General features: G+C 39.3%; 2 protein-coding genes across 5 annotated transcripts in view; both read right to left on the reverse strand.

The window, feature by feature from the left end:
• Positions 1-4,163, reverse strand: part of tpm2 (tropomyosin 2 (beta)) — a gene marked incomplete in the record, with an annotated part of 24,614 nt that extends 20,451 nt beyond the window's left edge. The window contains 1 exon segment of the mRNA XM_014002764.1: positions 3,851-4,163. Within this exon segment, the coding sequence (XP_013858218.1) occupies positions 3,851-3,964 (114 nt within the window).
• A 4,445-nt stretch (positions 4,164-8,608) lies between these two features.
• The window catches only part of tln1 (talin 1), a 103,084-nt gene continuing 98,714 nt past the window's right edge, over positions 8,609-12,978 (reverse strand). For all 4 annotated transcript variants that reach the window (XM_014002767.1, XM_014002766.1, XM_014002765.1 and 1 more), the window contains 2 exons: positions 10,779-10,904; positions 8,609-9,971 (listed from right to left, as the gene is read on the reverse strand). In XM_014002767.1, the coding sequence (XP_013858221.1) occupies positions 9,837-9,971; positions 10,779-10,904 (261 nt within the window). In that variant the 3' untranslated portion in view covers positions 8,609-9,836. The remainder of the gene's footprint in view (positions 9,972-10,778; positions 10,905-12,978) is intronic.

Genomic DNA, 12,978 nt, shown 5'->3' on the forward strand with positions numbered 1-12,978 from the left:
TAAAAACACTGCAGGATTTCTCAAACATGCATGAATGAGTCAAAGCAAGGCTTTGGACATGTTTTTTATGAGAGTATAACATTATAACATGATATAATGATGTTGTCAGAGCACCCAACTTGAAGTACTCGTACTCAGTTTGAACAAAACTGGTATCAGGACAACCCTTGTTACTAACTATTTTAGTAGTGAACAGGAAATTAGGATTAAAGGGGCTTATTTGATTATAAGAGCAGGTCTGAGCTGCAAACTGTTCTGAAGCAGCTTTTCTAGTTCATCCTCCATCAGACTCCATGATGGCTGCAGACTAGAGGAAAGTCGGTTTGTGGCCATAGAATCACATATGTTGGATGTACTGACATGCTTTTCTTCACATGAAAAATCAAAACAAAATGTATACTCACATAAGTGAGTGAGAGAAGAACGTGCATTCAAAGTCCTGAATGGGATGAAGAAAAACATGTCTGTCCTGTCCTTTCAGCACATCCTGAATCAGTTCTGCTCGAGGTTTCTTCTTGTTAAAAGTACATTATTTTATTTTATTTTATTTTATTTTATTTTATTTTATTTTATTTTTTACTGTCTGGGACTGAGTTGAAGTAAATGTTGCTGAGGCAAAGGATTGTTTATGAGAGGAGTTTGGTGAGGCCTTGGATAGAGCTGAGCAGTGGAAAGTATACTTTGAGGACCTTCTCAATCCCACCAACACATCTTCCATGACCAGGGCTGAGGTCAACAAGGCTTCACTGTAGCAGGTCTACATGGATGGATGAGATCCGCTCTGAGTTTAAGACTAAATGTTGTTGGGCTGTTTAGGCCTACGCAGCTTAATAATATTGCATGGACATCATGGGCAGGATGGGCAGACTGATGTGGTTGTTCACTCCCCTCAGCCTCCCCTGTAAGGTCTATTCAGGGGTGCTGGAGAGGAGTATCCACTCAGTGGTTGAAAACATTGCTGGTTTCGTCCCAGCTGTGGAACACTGGACCGGTCCTTGAACCTAAAGGGTCCTCAAGGTAGCATGGAAGCTTACCCAAGCAGTCTACATGTCTTTTGTGGACATGAAGAAGGTATTTGACCCTGTTACCCAGGGTACACTGTGAGGGGTGCTGTGTAAGAATGGGACTGGAGGTCCATTACTACTGGCCATTCGGTTCCCAGAGCCTGGTTTGCATTGCCAGCAGTAATTCGGCCCTGTCAGGGTGAGAGTCATTTGAGTTTTCTGCATCTCAAAATGTCCTCAGTTAATGTTGCTTTTGCACAAAGCGTATTAAAAACATGCCATCGTGGTCCAACAAAGCCAGAGTCTGCCATGAGGTACCCCAGCTTGTATCAGATCATCAACATGTCGCTGAAGTGTAATGAGTGAGCTAGGGCCAGAAAATACATCAAATATCAAAATCAAGTTTAGTTTTTTTAATCTGCACAAGTTAGAGATTGGGAGAGAGAGTACACACTGTACTCACCCATAACTAACACTGGACAGTCAGATCATATGACTGATGTCCCATCAATGTTGATTTACTTCCAATTATAATGGAAAACCAGAGGATCAGTTCAACCAGACTAGTTCTTATTAGTAACACAAGTCCATCCATCCATCCATCCATCCATCCATCCATCCATCCAGATTTTATTGAGCTGGTTCTTATCTCTGTGTAATGACACCCTGGACACTGAAACAGGTCTCTTACCTAATTTCCCTCTGGGATCAATAAAGTATGTTTGAATTGAATTGAACTGACTCAGTGAGACCACAGGAATAAATAAAGGTTGGGTATTATAAAAAATAAAACATCACAAGTTCATCACAGGGACAAGCTCACAGTAAAACCTTTAGCTGACACACTAAAATCCTAACATGTGTTCTGATACTGGCTGAACAGTATTAAGGTGTAGTTCAGATTTTTTAAAAGCTTTTTCTCCATTTATATTGTTACACATTGTTATAAGAAACACAAGCTGAGAATATATTTATCTGTTTTCTCTGCATTCAAACACTGTAGCAACCTGTTCACCAGTTCTGTCTGGAACTGGTGACTGAAAGGCTGAGATTCAAACTGTCAGAGTAGAATTGTTTTCTTTTTTTACCGCAGCTTTCACAACTTCACAAGAGTGATTCAGACATTTCTAATTTTGAGCTTGGAATTCTGTCTTTATGGGGGCACGTCAGTGTTTTTTTTTACCCCCAATTTAGGACTGATCAGTTCTGACCTCTGAGTACAAATGAAACATAATGTGAAACACAAACTGACAGAAACAGTCAGTGTGGAGGAGTGGGAAGTCCAGCTGAAATTCCCTATTCTGGAAGCTTGACTTCTTCAGACAGAACCAAAATTACATAAAGATCAGATTAACATAAAGATTCACACTCATCAGATTTCACTGCTGTCACGACCCCCCCCCCCCACACACACACACACACACTTTGTTTTATCCAAGTTGTAAAAATGAACGCATCATTTGATGTACTTTTTAGCCTCAAATCCTCTTTAATGTAACGCAAGGATGAAGCAGCAGGTGTAAACATGGCCACGGTACAATAGTTGGATCCACCTTCAGCTGGTTCTTTTTTAAATGAAAGAACAGAGTAGAGAAACTAAAATATAGAGCTAGAGGTTTAGAATAATAAATAATTAGAATAATAGAATAAGTTTAGACTGCTGCATCCGAGGTGCACAAAGGAGCGTTATCGCAGATCCTTCCCCCCAGCAGCTGTCAGACTCTATAGCCAGCACCACGCCCAAAATTCACAATAAGTGTTAACAGAAATCACAAGTGTTTAAACACCTGCTGCTGCAACATCGTTTACAGTCAAAGTTTTAGACTGTTACTATTCATTGTAATTACTCAACTGAACAATCATTTGCACTAAACTCTGCTGTAATTGCACATCTGTGTTTCTTGTCTGCATTGTGATACTTCACTTTACAGTTATTGGTCTGTTGGGACTGTTTTTGCACTCAAAAGAGGAAACTTCTGATTCTGAATGTTGGATTCTGAAACAAAATATCGTTTTTCTATCCTTGAACAACTCTTCATATTATATTTTTATTTTTATTATTAGTAGTTTTATCATGGCTAGTAAGTGTTAATTTTGTTTTGTGTGTACTATTGATAGTTTGTGAAGTAACTAGTGTGTGAACTTCTGTACTGATGCTGCTGTGACACCTGAATTTCCCCTCTGTGGGACAATAAAGGTTATTTCTATTCTATTGTATTCTATTCTATTCTATTCTATTCTATTCTATTCTATTCTATTCTATTCTATTCTATTCNATTCTATTCTATTCTATTCTATTCTATTCTATTCTATTCTATTCTATTCTATTCTGACAACTGCAGCATGTCTGTCCAGTGGAGGAGACGGGTCCTCTTGTTTTCCCAAACAGAACTGCATCTGAATACAGATTTAGCCAAAATCGAATCATTTTAATTTTCTGTTCACATATATTTTTTTCTATAATAATAATCAAAATGTTTCCACATACATATACCCAACTGCTGTCCTTGAATATTGATCATCGAAAAGTTTTTACAGATTCAGCAGTTTTCTGTCAAACTGTCTCCTGATGTGAGACTTTGACGTTTAAAAGTGTCTTGATGTAAAAACACCAGAGCTGGTGATGCTGATTTTAAGGTTTACTTCATTTCAGCTCCCTAAAGGAATCATTATAATGTCCAAATCCAGACAATTCAAACCATTTTGTGCTCATTTCTGTAGAAAATGTTTTTTTGCGTTAACCTTTTTTAAGGATTTGTATTTTGTTTCAGCGCATGAAGAACACCCCTTATAGAAGGGGTCTCCGCTTTCTCCTGTCAAACTGAGCTGTGCCCCCATCGACCCACCTGTTTGCATTTGTCCTCTGCTCCTTTCTTGTCCACCTCGGCCTGCTCTGCGCGGTCTATGGCATTCTCCTTATCCAGCTTGAGCATCTGCATTTTCTTCTTGATGGCCTCCATGTTTGCGTGTGTTGGCTCTCAGCGGAGAACAGAAGAAAAGACAAGGTAGGAGCAGTCGGTTATCCTGATGGAGGCTCAGGCAGGTGGACAGGAGCGAGCTGTGGGGCTTGACTGAAAGGCAAAAAGAGATCTCACAGATAGGAACGGCCCACCAGCTGCTGGAGCCTAAAAGTTGTTGCCCATATTTAGGCAGCGAGAGCTGTTAGTGTGTGTGTGTGTGTGTGTATAAATCAGAACTGTGCACAGCAACGTGTGTGTGTCATCACTCTGTATGAGACAGAAAACAGCAGCTCAATCCCAAATATTTATAAGGAAAAATCTTCAGTATTTATGAAGTTATTTCCACTTTCCTCCCAAAGAGCAAGTGTGGTTCTGAACAACAACAAATTCTCTTCTGCTCTCCAATAAATCTGTAAAATGTCCTCACTGACCTCTTTATGTAAGCAGAAATTAAGTGTCTTGAGCTAAAACTCTGTAATATACACCAACTCTAACGTCTTAATGACTAAAACAAACACAAGCTGAATATCATGAAAATGAGTATAGCAGACTGGAAAAGAAAATAACTGCCGAAAAAAAGAGCAATCGGTTGGAAAAAGGGTTTGTCTTTCTGGTTTATTTTATGTGCTGGAGGATGGATCCTCGGTCAGATTCACAGCTGTGTGTTTTAAATCAGACCATGAGAAAACTCAAAAGTAGACGGTGATTGGAAACGTCGTGCAGCTAGAACTGGTTCCTGTTCATCTTTAATAAGAACAACGACAGGTTTCTGTTCAGACTAACACTGTGAGCAGTGCATTCCTCCACTTTCTGCTGGGGTGACTTCATCACAAAGATTTTTTTTATTAGTGGAAAAACTGCATAGTTTCCACCTCAGATAAAATCTCATCAGCTTCAGTTAAAACAGCAGAACTTGATTTGTGTTTTAAACATTTGTGCCCAGTTGATCTCTAAATTATCAACAACGATTCTTTCATCCAAAAACATCATTAAATCTTCCAGATTCTCATCCCAACCAAAAGGTTTTGAGAGGTTTTCCCCTCGACTGGTACCTCTATTCTGGATCGGATCCACCTCTCTTTAGTGACTGTTTTTTTTCTGCATTGTACGTGTATGTTTTTCTTTTTCTTCTTCTTTTGTCACTGCTGTCTGCACAGCAAATTGCCCCATCAAGGATAATAAAGTTGACTTGACTTGACTTGATGTACCACATTTTTAGCTTTGATGTATACTAAACCTTTGTTTTAGAGGAACACCTCTAAAAGGCGGCGTCCAGGATTCATCCTAATCAAATGAACCACCTCAACTAACTCCTTTCGACGTGGAGGAGCAGCGGCTCAACTCAGAGCTCCTCCTGAATAACGGAGCTCCGGCTGAGTCAGGCCTCCCTCTGAAGGAAGCTCATTTCAGACACTTGCATCCAGGATCTCATTCTTTGGGTCATGATCTCATGACCACATGTGAGGGATGGAACACAGACAGTCCAGAAAACTGATAGCTTTGCCTTTCAGCTCAGCTTTCTTCACCATGAATGACCGAAGCAACACCCTCATTACTGAGGACGAGGCTCCAACTGTTGACCCATCTCCCGCTCAGGGACAAGACACTCAGATATTTAAACTCCTCCACTTGAGATCATTCCATCCTTACTAATGACTGGTACTGATGATATGCTTCTGGCCTCAGACTGGGACTTGTGTCCTATACTTGCCTTGAGTTTCATTTAATACTGTGCAGTCAACCACATCCTTATATTGAACTTATCAGGATTATGGGAACAGCACTGAGTTGGTTTAAGTCATATTTATCTGACAAATCCCAGTTCATGCAAGAGGAATCCTACACAAGAGAGTTAGTCGTGGAGTTCTGCAGGGTTCACTGCTATAAATCATCAGATATAAATTGTTTTAATTTAGCATCAAATACTCAGCTGCTCCCTGATTTTGTCTCAGTAAAATGATTTGTTTGACAGAATACGGACCTGCTATAGAAGAATATAAAAATGGGAAATAAAGTGTAGTTACTGGTCATACTGGAGGCTCCAGAAACACATGGAAGGTGGTCAAATTATGCTAAAATAAAAAATTTTTGGTCCATCAAGAAAATCATGTCTGAGAAAACCATCCCCACAGTGAAGCATGGTGGTGGCAGCAGATGTTTATCACAAACAGGGCCTGGAAATCTGCTCAGGAAAGATAGAGAGACCAACGTAAAGTTAAATTCTTGAAAAAAAAAACAGTTTGAATCTTTCAGAAAGTTAGGATGGGGACAGAGGTTCTCCTTCCAGCAGGACAAGGACACAATTAAAWGTCCTGGAATGATGAAGTAAATACTTTCCCAACCTACTTTTGCTCAGTGTCATCTTTTTAGTGGTAAATGACTTTCTTCAACACATCTTTAGGTTTCCTGATTAGTTTTGTCTCAGTAAACCTAAACACAGACCTGCTATTGAAAGAAAGAAAAGATTGACATTAATTGGTCTACATTATCAAAAAAAGATCATCAGATAAGCGTTAAACTTGAAACTGTGGAACACGTTTTTCACATGTGAGCTCAGTGATGGAGAAAAAAAAGCTAAAAAAAACAAAATACTGGAATGTAGGACATATTTTAAAAATCTTTTTCTGAACAGGACTTCTCATAATATTTAGTTAGGCTGTGCCATGACATTTTTTTCTATTGTTCTCATGAGCAAACCATGGCTGGAGGGCCAGAAGTGGCCACTGATCCATTTCCATTTGGTCCCCAACATCTTTGAATTAAAAACAAAACAGCTTCAAACACACTTAGAATAAGCAACTCTTTGTTACATGTTGAAAAAATAAATATATATTGGTGGTTTCCGTAAAAAAAATTATTTTAATGTTTTGAACTACATAGCAAAAAAAAGTAAGGGCATTTGTGTTTGGTAGTTTATTTCTTTATTGTAACAATGCTTCTTGGCAATTCATCTTATACTGTTGGAAAGTCTGTTAATGTCTCTTTTTAAATGGTGCCACATTTGTAAGGAACTTGCATTTGTGTGATGAGCAGTAGAGCTGAGTATGTGGGTTACACACGAGAACTTTGCCAAATTTTCTCTACCAAGCAGCTTATACCCATGTACAGTATTAAAGTTATTGACACTTGTTTTAAGCTTCTGATACCTCCAGGTGCTGCCAATCATAAGATTTATTGCCCAGAAGCATTGTTACATTAAATAAATAATCTACATAACACAAATTTCCTTTTTGAGTTTTTAATATACACTCACCGGCCACTTTATTAGGTACACCTTGCTAGGACTGGGTTGGACCCCTTTTGCCTTCAGAACTGCCTTAATCCTTCGTGGCAAAGGTTCAACAAGGTGCTGGAAACATTCCTCAGAGTCTGGTCCATGTTGGTATGATAGTATCATGAAGTTGCTGCAGATTTGTCGGCTGCACATCCATGATGTGAATCTCCTGTTCCACCACATCCCAAAGGTCTCTACTGGATTGAGATCTGGTGACTGTGGAGCCATTCCAGTACAGTGAACTCATTGTGTTCAAGAAACCAGTCTGAGATGATTCATGCTTTATGACATGGAGCGTTATCCTGCTGGAAGTAGCCATCAGAAGATGGGTACACTGTGGTCATAAAGGGATGGACATGGTCAGAAGATGGTACACTGTGGTCATAAAGGGATGGACATGGTCAGAAGATGGTACACTGTGGTCCTAAAGGGATGGACATGGTCAGTAACAATACTCAGGTAGGCTGCAGCATTGTCACGATGCTCAATTGGTATTAAAGGGCCCAAAGTGTGTCAGGAAAATATCCCCCACACCATTGCATCACCACCACCAGCCTGAACCGTTGATACAAGGCAGGATGGATCCATGCTTTCATGTTGTTGATGCCAAATTCTGAACCTACCATCTGAATGTCGCAGCAGAAATCGAGACTCATCAGACCAGGCAACGTTTTTCCAATCTTCTATTGCTCAGTTTTGGTGAGTCTGTGTGAATTGTAGCCTCAGTTTTCTGTTCTTAGCTGCCTCAAGGTTTGATGTAATGTGTTGTGTGTTCAGAGATGCTCTTCTACAGACCTCGGGTGTAACGAGTGGTTGAGTAACTGTTGTCATTCTATCAGCTCAAACCAGTCTGGCCTTTCTCCTCTGACATCGACAAGACATTTGTGCCCACAGGACTGCCGCTCACTGGATGTTTTCTCTTTTTCAGACCATTCTCTGTAAACCCTAGAGATGGTTGTGGGTGACAATCCCAGTAGATCAGCAGTTTCTGAAATACTCAGACCAGCCCGTCTGGCAAAAACAACCATGCCACATTAAAAGTCACTTAAATCACCTTTCTTCTCCATACTGATGCTCAGTTTGAACTGCAGCAGATCGTCTTGGCCATGTCTACATGCCTAAATGAATTGAGCTGCTGCCATGTGATTGGCTGATTTGACATTTGCGTTAATGAGCAGTTGGACAGGTGTATCTGATAAAGTGGCCAGTGAGTCTGTCTATCTCTCTCTCTCTCTCTGTGTGTGTGTGTGTGTGTTTATTTAATAATTCCTTTGAGTTTTATTGAAATCTGTTCAGAGCTTCATGAAATTTTTGGCTAACAGACAAACAGACAAACTGCTGCCATAAAACAACACAAATAAAAACAACAGTTTCAGTGAAAATTTGCTTTATTGTATATAAATCTCTATTACAGTGCCCGGCAGGTGATACTAATGTGCACCAGCATTATAATTCTACCATGATAAGTCAAAATGTGATCAAAGTTTGAATGATTACAGTTTTATACTGCAAACTTCTCTGTTGGCTCTAACATTACGTGAAAGAAAATAAAGCTATCTGTGCTGATACTTAGCGGAGTGATGAAGTTATTGCACTTCTACGGCAAACAGAATCAGTAATACTTGATAAATTTCAAATGAACACATGATTAAAGCACAAATAGTTTTGTCTGTAAGGACATCTTAATACTAGGCCCATAAAAAACCTGGTAAAATCTGTGAAATCTGCTACAAATGGCACCAGATATGTTTTGACGCATACATTACTGGAGTGTTGTCATACAGTCATGCTGATATGAAATGTTCTGACATTAAATATATGGCTTTATGATCATTACACAAACAAGTCCTCGAACACAGTCCAGATCTAAATACTAAAAATAACAGAAAGACATCTGTTTTATATAGTTCAGAGCTCATTTTTTAAAAAATACTGATTTGTTTAAAATCTTTTAATTATTTTTTGGATGTAAAACACTATTCTGCTTTTATTTAATTTTTTCCAGTAAAAGTAACAAACTGAATGTTATTGAGGATATAAGGCTTTTTTTACTGCCAAAACATCAAGGCTCTTTGGAATTGTGTTCAGACAAAAAATATCAAATCAACAAAAGACACAAAGCAAAGAGAATAAATTTGCATAGATATGAATATTTTGGCATTGAAACATAAATTGTACTATTAGACTCCATCTTTATGACTACGGGCTGTAACAGACTAACTTACTGCTATGACGTTGTCACTTTACAACGCCACACAGTTCCAACGCACAAACTTGGAAAATAAAGAGACATTTATGAACACGTTATCAAAAGCACAGATAACTTAATTAGCACTTGAATGCAGATAATTCGGCATTAGCAAAACATAGAATACCTGCCATTATTCAACAAAAATTTCACACCATCCTGGATTAATAAGATGCCTCCTGATATGTTAATGTTAAGGTGGAATGAGTCTGCCCAGAGTTGCATCGGTGCTGAAGTTATTAGCAGATGGGAGGTCCTGAGCATTCCAATGATACTGATGATGCTGATTGTCGGTGCAACAGCCCTCCACACAAACACACACACACACACACACGCTCACACACACACTCTCACTGTTCCTGGCCGTCCTCTCGCAGCTCAGAGGGGAGGAACTTGTACTGCTGCTGTCGGATCATGGCCAGCCTCTTCCTGGCCTCCTCCAGCTCCTTTTCTTTCCGCAGCATCTCCTCCTGAGCCGCAATAATCTGGAACGTCACCACAGCCTGTTAGTCAACAGCTTCTAACCCGCACGTTTAAACACACACACACACACACACACACACACGCACGCACGCACGCACGCACGCACACACACACAGAATCTTTGCCAGTTTAAACTTTTAGTTGTTGGTGACTGTATTTGTGAACCAGTAGTTAGAGAAAATTCCCAAATGGTCCAAATTATTAAAGGGAGTTTATGTAAAATCAACTTTTTTGAGCTTTATATCATGTTATAATGTCTTTCCCTGGTCAAAAACAGAGTTTTGCTTTGACTCATTCATGCATGTTTGTGAAATCCTTGAATCTGTTGTGGTAGCCATTCACAGATACAAAAACACTTTTTGGTACAAAGCACTGCCTAACTACACAAAGCACTGCCTAATTACACAAAGCACTACCCCCTTTAAACAAACATGACAATACATTTAGGTGTTTCTGAAGAATCTCACTGGATAACTGCCAACAAGATCATATGTTTCTGTTTTCAACTATATAGTCTGCTCTGATTACTGTGTTGAACTGGTGTACATGTTTTATATATTCTATTCTATTTTTTCTTTATCATTTGTATTTTCTTTATTTGTTATATTTTATACTTATTGCACCTTTACACCAAAGCAAATTCCTAGTCTGTGAATCCTGTTCACTGACAATGGCAATAAAACTGATTCTGATATGTCTTGCAAAATGTGAATAAAACGATACAAATGGCCAACTTTGCACTTTTTCTTGCCCTCCTGTATTTGTCCACGTGTTGATGGTGACTTGTGCATTTAGGCCCTTTGACTCACCTGAGCAATGCCTCCCACCATCTTGCTCTTCACCACCACAGCCTGGTCGTCCTGAGCGTCAAACGCTGCTTTCTGTGCTGCTTTCACCAGGTTATCAGAAGCTCGCTTCACAGCATTTCCAGCAGCCTACAGAAACATATGATGGGTAAGGACTTTCAGCTTGGGAAACAAAAAAATGAACATAAAACTGAAACTGAAATCAACTAAAACGGAGCCAATGCAGCAATAGAACAAATCCAAGCCAAGGTGAATTATCAACACAGTGCTTTACAGATAATAATCTTTCATATTGTACCATAACTTGTATTTTGAGAAAACCGACACAGATCTGTAGCAGTTCTGCTCCTGGAAAAGAAATGCTCCAGTTCCATTTATGCTCATGGAGACACTAATGTTTTTAGCTCCTGCTCAGTGCTTGAGAAGAGCTGTAAAAGGCAAAGCTGAGACTTAAACACTTCTCTCACTGGCAGCCCAACTCTAACATGACAAGTTTTCCTTTTGTGGCTGTGTGGGCTGAAATCCTCCTCTCCTGGTTTATCTTTAGCTGGAATGTCGCTGTCAGTTTGGCCCCAACATCAAACATACTGTAAACTGAGCTGCTCACTTCGGAGCTACACAATGTGGTCAGACAGCAAACCTACACGGTGTAATCCACTTCCTTTATTTAAAATTTGTCAAGTGATTCATGATCACAGACAGAGTTGAGTCGAACAGTTCACGTCAGTTTTAAACAAACACACTTTGCAACCTGTTGAGCTCAAAGTATGAGTTGAGAATGACCCTCAGCTACTCTCACCAAATGTTAGGTCAATATTTGTAAATATTTTAGTGGTGAATAATTACTGTTGTAGGGAAATGTTGAGAATGTCTTCAGGAATGTCACAAACAAAAAAAAATAGAATTATTCTAAAAGTCTAGAGTCTCTTGGTAACATTTTAGCTACAAACAAACATGTTGTCTCCCCAGTATCCCAGATGTTTGGTAGATGGGGACAGAAAAAGTTCTGGTTTGTGATATTTTGGCTAGCTCACATCTTGGTCCACTTTGTCACCATTCTGGCTCACTGCAGTCATGAACTGAACAAGGATATTAATCCATCTGAGGTCTTAAACAGCTGCTTGAGAGCTTTCATTATGAAAGTTAGTATGTGTGATGATTATCTCCAGGAGACTAAAAGTATTCTCCTTCACCACTTCGGCTCCAATACCAAGATCATCTCCTTCATAAGTATCAGCAATCTGATTTGGGTTTTCTGAGAATAATTCCTTCAAGAGAGTCTGTTTCCTCTTGATTCAATCATTGTTTCTAATGGTCATGTCAATGAACACCTTAAAATAAGTTCTCTTTTGGTTCAGAGTCCATACTAAACAGATAGGGGGCTGAATACACAGCCATGGATAGCTCCAGTATTGTGTACTGATCTGACTGAGGTCTGTTTTTGTGTCCAACATCAAAAGCAGTGTGCTGATCAAGCTCAGACCACAAATGACCACATTTCCTCACTCTGATGCTGTCTTTAGTTACTCTACTCCACATTAGAATTGGCTGTTATTGATCTTTTCTATATTGAGGTATTATTTTTAGCTAACACTGCAATACAAGGTATTACTGGGGACCGAACCCAGGACCTTCTTGCTGTGAGGCGTCAGTGCTAACCACTAATGGTAGGATGGATCTGAAGGAATTTATTAGTCAGTTAGATACTGATTTGAAGCACCACACCATTTGTCTTAGTTTCCTTTTTAAGGCTTGATATTTATACTCTATTGTTTGACTATTGTAATGTCCTGATTAAAATAGTTTTAGTTACATGCCCAAAACATCATGACAACACAAAGATAAACCATTATAAATTCATTAGGAAAGATATTTTCTTTACGAGTGCCTGCGATTCAGTCGTAAGCCTGTAGTGGGCGTACCAGGCACTGAAGATCCCTGTATTTAAAGACTGGAACTTCCGGTTTCAGGCAGCACTGCTTGCCTTAAGCAATAAAAGCTTCGCTCAGAACTAGGGCTGTGTATTGGCAAGAATTTGGCAATACGAAACATATCATGACAGAGGGGTCACGATACGATATATCCCGATATATTGCGATACTATAAGCATGGCTTTATGATCATTACACAAACAAGTCCTCGAACACAGTCCAGATCTAAATACTAAAAATAACAGAAAGACATCTGTTTTATATAGTTCAGA

The sequence above is a fragment of the Austrofundulus limnaeus genome, unplaced genomic scaffold, assembly GCF_001266775.1.
Source record: "Austrofundulus limnaeus strain Quisiro unplaced genomic scaffold, Austrofundulus_limnaeus-1.0 Scaffold15, whole genome shotgun sequence".
NCBI lineage: Eukaryota > Metazoa > Chordata > Actinopteri > Cyprinodontiformes > Rivulidae > Austrofundulus > Austrofundulus limnaeus.